Consider the following 10,154-nt stretch of genomic DNA (forward strand, 5'->3'; position numbering starts at 1 on the left):
ATCCCATTTTGTTTTGGGTGGTTCTAGTCTCGTTTTAGGTCCGGATCAGGTTTGCTTATTCACGGATGCATTCCAATCGACGGCCATGGCTCAGATCATGAGCAAGACAGGTGTTTTGGGCTCAAAACACATTTTTAAAATTTTAGATGCAAGGTTGAGTTGCAAAGCAAGGGGGAAGTGCGTGTGCGCGTGCCTGGCGCTAAAGAGTGTTGGAAATTGATATTTTGGTCTCGACTTTGAATTTCGATTTGAAATTTTTGATTTGGATCCAAACTATGGTTTTGGATCTAATTGGACCATAGAGTGGTTTTGTGGTTCTATTTTCCTAATTTGGGTTTGATTTCACTTGTTGGGTTTGATTACAGACTTTAGCTTTGTATTTTTTATTGAGATGTGAATTTTGGATTTAAGACTTAGATTTGGAACCAAATATGGATCTAAAGTTAGATTTTGTATCTAAACGCTACATTTAGATCTAAATATGGATCTAAAAGTCCATTTTGGATCTAGGATCGAGAATTGAATTTGGACATGGATCTAAAGGTTTGTTTTGGATCTAAAGTCGAGATTTGGGTTTGGATATGGATATAGAAGTTTTTTTGGATCTGTCAAGATTTTGATTTGGACATGGATATAGGGTCATGATTTGGATTTGGACATGGATCTAGAATTTGATTTTTGATCTAGGGTCAAGATTTAGATTTGGATATGGATCTAGAAGTTCGTCTTTATCTAAGGTCAAGATTTTGATTTGGATATGAATCTAGAGGTCTGTTTTGGATCAGAGATCAAGATTTGGATCTAAAGGTTTGTTTTGAATCCAGGGTCGAGATTTGGATTTAGATATTTATCTAGGGGTTTGCTCTTGGTGAGCTTTGGCCCAAGATCTGAAATTAGATCCAAATCGATTATCAACTGAAAAATGATGAAAATATGGTTCGAATAAATTGAGTTAAGCCTTTGAAAAAAAATTGGAGTGATAACACCATTATACACATGAGAACGAACAAAATTCCAACTGTGCATAGACTTTCGCTTTTAATAATGTGTTGGTTGTTCCTGAAATCAACAAGAACCTTCTATCTATTAGTCAATTGACATCAGAAATGCCATATTGTACTTATTTGTTGCTAATAGTTTTGTGGTAAAGGACCAAGTGACCAAGAGAATTGGTGGCGATGGGCAGTAGATTGAGCAATCTATATGGGCTTCGGCATGGTGACGATTAGGCATTCTTTTCCAGTCAGTCTAAGTATGCAGACATGAGCATATTGCCTGAGAGGCTAGGACATACACACTCTCCAGTAATGAGCTTCTTACAGAAACATATAAAATAGTCATTTCTTTAAAAAAAATCAGTGCATATATGTGAAAGTTGTCAGGCAGGAAAAATGTGTAGATTGCCTTTCTTCATGTTCAAGAGCATTCTCAGGTTTCATTTGAAAGAATTCGATGTGATCTCTCAGGGCCAGCACCTATTGTTTCCCATGAAGGATTATACTACCAGGCTGTTTTTGTGGACGAATGCACGAGATTCATATGGCTATGTTTTAAGTAACAAATCAAACTTGTTCAAAATATTTGGTGAATACAGGCCCTAATTTTCAACAAAATATAATTTTAAACGAAAAACAAGAATTTTTCAAACTGATGAGGGTGGTAAATTTAATTGAAATTCTGGCTACTTATTTGAAAATGAATGGAATCGTTCATTATAATCCAAAGATGCCTTAAAAAAAATGGTATGGCCGAGAGACGCCATAGATCCATAACTGAAATTGGAATTTCACTCCTATTCCACAGCCATCTTCCAATGCATTTCTAGGCTGAGGCATTCTCCATGCAACCTGGTTAATAAATTGTCTACCATCGCCAACACTTGAAATAAGAGCTCCTTATGAAAAAATATTCTCTAAAATGCCACAGCTTTGGATGTATATGCTTTCCATTTCTTTGGAGATTATAACAAAAATACATTTGAACTGAAAAGTCTGCCTAGTGTGTTTATTGGGTACTAGTATAAAGGATATAGTTGCATGTATCCACCCACCGGAAAGGTGTACATCTCATACCATGTGGTATTTGATGAAAAGAATTTTCCTTACAAAAGGCCAAGCAAATTGTCTTGCCGATGATATCTACTCATGAGCTAACAAGTTTTGATGAGTTTGTGTAGTGCAGGACAGCGAAACGACAACTTTCATCTTGATGGCAGAGGTCGGCGCATGACATCTACCACAACAGAGAGGGAAAAGTTTGCTGCTACAGAGTTTAATGAGCAAAGCACTCAACTTGGAATTACTTGATGTCACAATGGTGAAGGCCAAAATTTGGTTAACCAAAACTTACCACCATTCGAGAAAACAACGTCAAACACAACAAAAAGGAGCCAAGAAGGCAGTGGTCATGAGCTAATAGTTCAGTAGGTTTCACCCACAGCTGCAAAATAGATACAAAGATTCCAACCTCAGCTGAAAATGAAGAGCCCCATTGGCACAAAGAATGTTTATTTCACTCACCAAATCATTTTTACCTTATACACTAATAATGGAGCTTGACGCCAGCTGTTTTCTTGCCTCCTGGTAAGTATTGACTGTTTTACAGAAGACCAACATAACGTTTCAGTGGTCGGAAATGAACCTACCTAATTGTGCCAAAACAGAGATATAGATGATACAAGTCTGTTAGAAGATATCTTGTAACTACTTGTATATGTCTTATATGTGCGTGTGTGTGCTTGTATGTATGTATGTCTTTAATATGTATACTTATATATAGGAGTATCATGTAACTTTCAGATTTTTTATTTTTTGGTTTTTCTGCATTTTTTCCATTTTTTTTCAGCTCGGCTGGAGCTTGCTATTGGCTAGCTCCAACGGGCTATTGGCCAGTTCCTTTTCAACCTTCCTTCCTCTTTCTTTTATTCTATTCATTATTTTTTTGCTTTATATAAATGAGTCATCATTCATTCACTGTTGCACACTGTTTTAACAGCTTGATTAGTGATTTATTAATATTTTTTGCATTCTCCATCTTCTTTCTGACCTGGCCTTAGTGCCATCATTTTGTTTTGACTGTGGTTTTATGTATTTCACTGTTATTAGTCATATTTTTCATTGTATCTACTATCCACCTTTAAATTAAGTTGATTAAGCGACTGTAATCAGTCAATATAATCTTTATGTTTACCCAGGAATGTTTCTATTATTAAATAATTGATTATCACACTGCTAATTCCAGAACGTTTATCAAAGGAGAGAAAAGAGATTGATCGGGAGGAGTCCGACGGAATAATTTAAAAGAAACAGAGTTTCCCGGAGAATGACCCCAACGAAAAGGAAAATGTGCAAAACTAAAGCTGTAACAGTCTAGTTTGGCGAGGCAAAACCTCTCTTGTATTTTCTGCAGCAACACTTTAGATTCTGCATTGTCCAGAAACTAAATATGAACTAGAATGCAATTTAAAACACGGAAATTCTGAGGTAGCCACATGGTGTGATTCCACATTTCCCTCATGTTTCCCCTAACTTAGTACTATGTGTAGATCTTACGAATAATTTACAGAAATAAAGTGCAGTTGGTGGCAATAGCAATAAGAAGGTTACCTTCAATCCTTGAGTAAGTGTTCTATAACTCCATACTAGGTCCAAGTGTCTTCAGCCACTCAGCAGACTGCACCCTTTGAATAAGTCCACCACTGCCACCTCCAGATCTGGTCCCCCACCTGAACATAATTCAAACCATGTCAAAAATTTTATAATATACAATAACTAACAAGCTCCCAAAGCATCTAGTTAGAAATTCAAGTGCTTCATCCTTGTCATTATTGGCTATCAACTACAATAAGTTAAATTCAAAGAAATCACTAAGAATTATCTGTAATAGACGATGATAATTATTTCATTGTTGACAGACTTTCTCAAAGGAAAATTCAGTGCAGGAAAGCAACCAAGGGGACTTACATTAAGCCTAATACCTACAGCAGTATGGACAGGAGCTATACCCAGTGCTTAAAGTACTCAACCAGAGAGAATCTCGAAGTTGGCCAAGCAACCTGAACTGGAACCGTGCTTTCTTCATAAGGGTGCTTTGCTTCTCCATTAATTCTGCATGAATGTGGGTTTTCTGATGCAAAGATGCACTTTTTGCAGCATCCTTTAATCTTATTGTGGCTTTTGGCCTCAACTTGATCGTAAAAAAATAAGATCTTGCTAAGGCTGGAAAGAACAGAAAAGATCGTATGTGCCATACCTTAAATGCAAGCCCTAAAGTTTCCTGCGACATATGCAAAAGATCACTGCTTGGCTTACAATTTTCAATTGCTTTTCTAAAGAACCAAAAGAGTAAACATCCAAATGCAAATATAAATACAGAAACAATACATAAAACATTTTACCATAAATTGCCCCATTTTAGAATCAAATTCCCTTCTTCAAGTCCCTAAGATCTTCTACTTGCATATAGAGTTAAATTTTGCAGTTAAAATCCATCATAACAACGATCTGAAGTGCGAATGAGCATAATCGAAGGTGACGATTCATCCCAGCAATACATTTGAAAACGGATATACATAATCGACGCGTATTCCTGATTTCTCTAATGTTGAAACTGACATCAGGAGACTCTGTGTGATTCACAATTTGTGATAGAGAAGTAGGGACTGCACCTGAATTCCGTAGGAGCAGTAACATGCACACGGGGGAATGAGAATTGAAAATGAGGGTACCTATCGCGGCACCAGCATGGAAGGTCATGATTGGCCAGACGTCTTCACGTTGTGGGAGAGTTGACGACAGGAGCGATATGGTCGCGATGTCCATCGCCTTAGGCGGCGAGCCAGAGACCGAGAGATAGAGAGAAAAGGCGCAGACAGAAAGTGAATGGGAGGGAGAAACCGAGAGGCACATATAGGAAAGAGGGGCTTCTAGTTTAGGAACGGTTTCCCAATCGCGCTAGGACCCGTTACTAAATCCAATCTTAGTCGTCCTGCAACTGAACCCGGGCCGGTGACGACGCCGGAGGCTGATCGACGGGTTCGAACCTGGGGCCAAGGCAATTCAGTAGCGCACGGCGAATGAAAAGAGGACGCGGTTGGGATTGATTTCTTGGGCTTCGGCGTCTCTCCGATGCCTGCTGGAGAATGATTGGTACACGAAGGACGGAGCCAAAGAGAACGTCCACGCTTCTGAGCAGCTCGCTATTCTGTTCATCCTTCCTGCGACGATCTGCTTCCGGACGTGTTCTGGCTGCCTGAGCGTGAATCGCTCGTACGATCGCCGACGGGCTGCTTCTCTTCGTCGTCCATCGACGAAAGCCAAAGTCGGACAACTTTTCGCCCGCAAGACATCTTTTGGGAGAAGAAGCGCGCGAACCGACTTTTTGGACAGGTCGCCTCTGCTTCAATAGCGAAGCCCCAGTTCCGGCAAGAAGCGGCCTCTTCAATGGCGTGCATAGGTCGCCCGCGATGCTTCTCCCTCTTCAGCGACGCGTCGCCCGCTGAAATGGGTATGTTCCGTAACGTCGTGCCCTATGCGCCATAGAAGTCAATGCCGCCATATCCGAACAAAAGGATGGCTCGAAATAGAAAACGTAATGACAGGCCTGTGATTCTAGTGAATGAATCTTTCGAAAATAACTGGCGATGGAGTGACGGTGATTTGTCACCCCAGGCGATACAGATACGCTCGGCTGTTTGATCACTCGCTTAACTAAAAACCAACCGCATTACAGGAACCGTCAAGATGACAACGGTGCCCTTCAGATAGAAAGAGAAGCAGAAGGTGGCGGTGACAGGAAGGTGATGGCCAAGTTGGTGCTGTTCCAACTAACTCCGCTTTCTTTTCCCTATTTATGGCCAAAGGCTCTTCTTCTTCTTCTCTGCTCAAATTCGACCACCCAGCACGCTATAATTGACCAGCTCTCCTCTTTTTCTCCTCAAGCATTCCCAACTCTTCCATCACCAAACTGCAGATCTAGAGACCAATCTCCACCTCCTCTCTCTCTCCCTCTCTCTCTCTCTCTCTCTCTCTCTCTCTCTCTCACAGACTTAGTTGAGAGAGAGGAGAGAGGTGCTCCGACACGCGAAATTATTGTGGGGAGAGAGGAACGCAGAAAGGGGAGGAAGGTGGGAAGAGAGAAAGAGAAGCAGAAAGGGGGAGAAGAAGCACATGGGGTCTTACGGCCGTGTAAATGCCACATGGGGAGATCATTTCTACTCTGTGGTCGTCAATAGTACGCAGGGCAGCTGTGGCAGCACCCGGGGCGAGACCGGTGACGGTCAGATCGTGACTAGAACCCTTGTCTTACAAATCGGGGTGCCATTGACCCTCATCCATCTGCTGCACCTCCTTATAAGACGCACCGGCCAGCCTTTCTTCGTTGCAGAGATGATGGTATCATATATTCCTTCCTCATATGCTTATGCAGCATAATTTTTTTCTTTCAACTAAATTTTATGTCACTAGTATTGCATTATTGTGTATTCAATATAGAGAGATAAAAAAGCTTGTCACCTGTCTTATACAGTTAGGAAACTCATATTTCAATGTTAAAAAAATGTGATTGATGCCCAACTAGAAAAACATTTTTACTATTCTTAGGTTTTGACACGAGAAAATTGCATTCAAATCATCTGATTTACCTTTTTGTAGATTACTAAGCCTTTTGTATAATTTGACAATGTAAATATGAGCCTGTAACGGGGTGTTGGCAAACCAGTGTGAGCTTAGTTGTCAATTCAATTATCATGTGGCGCTACCTTTTTAGATTACAAATATTGGGATCATAATATTATAGTTCATAGGTATATTGTATTATATTTAAGTTCTGAGGTAGCCCTGGAAAGACTTCAACCCTTCTGCTCATGCTCACCTGAAGTACGAGCTTGTAATGGGTTTCTGTATTGTGATGCATGGTTGCAGGCAGTCGTGGTGTTGAGCCTCCTCAGTCCCATGAAGTCATTGTACAGTTCTTCATCCACAAGCTTGGAACTCTTAGTCGGCCACGGCCTGCCGGTGCTGGGGTTCATGATGGGCCTGGACATGAGCTTCAGTTCCTTCTGGAACTCCGACCTTGGGGCCTTCAGCGTCGCAGCGGGCGCCACCCTGTTCAGCGTCGCCCTCACGAGCGCCTGCGGCTTCTTCTACCTGAGCCAAGCCTTCGAGATGCCACACTCCCTGTTCCTCGCCGTTTTCTGGAGCCTCATTTTCTCCAACGTAAGCTCCCCGGTGTTGATCCAGGTGTCGACGGAGCTGAAGCTGATAAGGACGCGGATAGGCCGGCTGGCCGTCTCTGCCGGCCTGCTCAGCGACCTCTCCACGTTGCTGCTCTTCGGCTTCGCCATCACCCAGGCGACGACCGCCATCAGCCGCTACCACGGCCCCGAAGGCACCGTCGCCTTCATCGTGGTGCTGCTGTTGCTACGGGGGCTGATAGCATGGGGGGCAGAGTGGGTGAACCGGATGAACCCCGAGGGGAAGAGGATGAAGTCCGGGCACCTCATGATCTTGGCTCTGCTCGAGTCGGTGGCCATCTTCCTCGGGCAGGCCGTGGGAGCGGACGCCTTCTATGCGGCGTTTCTGCTGGGGCTGGTGTTTCACAAGGAAGGGAGGCTGGTGAGGGAGGTGAAGAGCAGGTGCAATGCCCTGTGCAGTTACCTTGTTCTGCCCGTGTTCACGCTGAAGGTCGGGATGCACGTCGACCTCGCGTCGATGAACAGCCTGCAGGCTTGGGGCGTGCTGTTGCTGCTGATCACGCTCATCACAATGGGGAAACTGGTCGGCACGGTGGTGGCTTGCTCCAGGATGGGAATACCCTTGGACGAAGGCGCCGTGTTAGGTTTTCTCCTTAGCATTAAGGGCTACGTCCATGTAGTCGTTGCTCAGCGCTGCTTCGACGTAAGTCACACCTCTCTTTCTTTCTCTTTAGTTTTACAAAAACATTTCAAAAAACTAGAGCCATTATATTATGTCATATTATATATATATATATAATGACAACTTTAACTATTTAAGTCATCCAGTTATAAAGTCATTCAGCTATTTAATGAAAGTTGTCTATCTAAAATATTTGGTTGGTTGAAAAAATAAATAAAAAGAAAAAAATATGAATTAATGTTAGATTATGAAAATAATGTTTGATTAGATGATTATATGGTTGGGATAACTGTGATTTCTTTTATAAAAAGCAAAGGCAAAAAAGCCAGCAGGTCATGGTTTCCTTAAAAAATAAAATTTATTTGTAAATTTTAAAAAAAATCATTTATTTTATATAAACATTTTGAAAAATTATATTTTGATTGCTATTAAAATTTCAAAACTAAAATTAGGTGGTTCCTTCCTATACATGACTATTTGTTGTTTGCATTTACTAATAATAAAAAAAAAGAAAAAGAAAAACTTTTGTCATCTGTATATTCATATGTGCAGCACGGACTACTAGAACCGGTGCTTTTCACTCAAATAATATTGGCCATCCTGGGGACCGACGTTCTGGCGCCGTTGCTGGTCATGACAATCGTGCGGAAGGCGCGGCGCACAAGCCCACTACCGCGGATGGCCCTGCAATGGATGGACTCACGGTTGGAGCTCCGAGTCTTGGCGTGCATCGAGGACAAGAGGGACGTCCCTAGCATGGTCAACCTCGTCGAGGGCCTGCGCGGTCCCACCGAGTCCAAGCTCATGGTCTACGCCATGCATCTCGTGGAGCTGCCCGACGACTCCAACACGGTGCTGGTATACCAGGAAAACCAGCAGCACATGGAGGTGGTGACGTCGACGGAAGCGCTGGACCAACAGAACCAGATCGCCGCCACCTTCCGCTCCTATGACCAGCAAGCCGGTGACGGCCTCGTCGTCCGCCACATGGCCACCGCCTCCTCCTTCTCCACCATGCACGAAGACGTCTGCAACGCCGCCGAGGACATGCGCGCCACCCTGCTCGTGCTGCCGTTCCACCGCCACCAGCGCGTGGACGGCCGCATGGACCTCGGCAATCTCGGCTTCCAGTCCGTCCACCGTAAGGTCCTCCGTCATGCCCCCTGTTCCATCGCCATTCTCGTCGATCGCGGCCTCGGCGGCACCAGCCTCCTCTCCGCGACGCAGGTCTCCCACCATGTGGCCGCCATCTTCCTCGGCGGGCCCGATGATCGCGAGGCCATGGCGTTCGCCGCTAGGCTCGCGGAGCACAGGGGAATCAGCCTCTCGATCGTGCGATTCCTGCCGGATGCCAGGAGTGAGCCCTCGTCGCGAGTTTCGTCCTTGGCCCCCTTCAACGTGGGGCCGGACAGTGCGGGGAGCATGGCGGAGGCGGCGAAGGAGGCGGAGGCGGACGAGGAGTGCATCGCGGCGTTCAGGGAGAGGTACGTGGCCGCGGGGATCGCGAGTTATGTGGAGAAGTACGTGTCGAGTGGGGTGGAGACTGTGACGAGGCTGGGGGAGCTGGAGAGCCTGTACACGCTCTTCGTGGTGGGCCGCGGAGGCCACACCTCCTCGGTGGTGACCAGTGGGATGAGAGAGTGGGAGGAGACGCCGGAGCTCGGACCGCTCGGCGATGTGCTCGCTGCCTCCGACTTCTCCGTTACCGCATCCGTCATAGTCGTCCAGCTGCACAGGACCGAAACAGGGACAGACGTTGAGCTCCTATAATGAACAGCAATTTTGGCCCCTTCATATTGATCATACATTCTTTATAAAAATAGGATCAATATTTCTGCTTCTAATGGCACTCGGCTTTGCGTTGATTCTTACCAATCTGTAGAATTAATTCCTCTTGACTACCGAGTTCACAGCATCCCACTTAACTGATGCCCAGTTCACCGCAAGAACGAGTAGAAATTTCTATCGAAAAAGGAAGAAAGAGAGTTAAATTAAATGTCAAAAGTCACCCAACCATTTAATTTGGGTTGTTTAATTTAATGTAATAAATATCACCCACCCATTTAATTGGGGTTGTCTAATTCAATATAATGAATGAATAGTTAAACAAAAATGAGAGACATTTTCATCATTCAATATTAATTTAATTTTTTTTTTTGTTTCTCCCCACCATCCATAGACGCCACTAGAAAATGATTGGGTGACTCTAGATAATTAGAGTCATCGTCCACTCATATCAATCAATACATGAAAGTATTAACATAAATTAAACAAAGTTTG

General features: G+C 43.8%; 1 protein-coding gene and 1 long non-coding RNA gene across 3 annotated transcripts; one reads left to right on the forward strand and one right to left on the reverse strand.

Moving 5' to 3' along the window:
- Positions 1-1,933: 1,933 nt before the first annotated feature.
- Positions 1,934-4,142, reverse strand: LOC116256837 (uncharacterized). 2 transcript variants are annotated; one of them, XR_007573734.1, is made up of 4 exons: positions 4,004-4,142; positions 3,606-3,724; positions 2,534-2,593; positions 1,934-2,439 (listed from the first exon to the last, which is right to left on the reverse strand). It is a non-coding gene; the product is annotated as an uncharacterized LOC116256837 (long non-coding RNA). The 2 variants fall into 2 exon arrangements; XR_007573735.1 differs by having other exon boundaries at positions 3,963-4,093.
- Positions 4,143-6,151: 2,009 nt separating this feature from the next.
- LOC116256836 (cation/H(+) antiporter 15-like) lies at positions 6,152-9,918 on the forward strand. Its single transcript, XM_031633345.2, has 3 exons — positions 6,152-6,392; positions 6,921-7,895; positions 8,427-9,918. The coding sequence occupies exons 1-3, from the start codon at positions 6,168-6,170 to the stop codon at positions 9,642-9,644; spliced, it is 2,418 nt and encodes an 805-aa protein (XP_031489205.1). The 5' UTR covers positions 6,152-6,167; the 3' UTR covers positions 9,645-9,918.
- Positions 9,919-10,154: the final 236 nt, after the last annotated feature.

The sequence above is a fragment of the Nymphaea colorata genome, chromosome 6 (assembly GCF_008831285.2).
Source record: "Nymphaea colorata isolate Beijing-Zhang1983 chromosome 6, ASM883128v2, whole genome shotgun sequence".
NCBI lineage: Eukaryota > Viridiplantae > Streptophyta > Magnoliopsida > Nymphaeales > Nymphaeaceae > Nymphaea > Nymphaea colorata.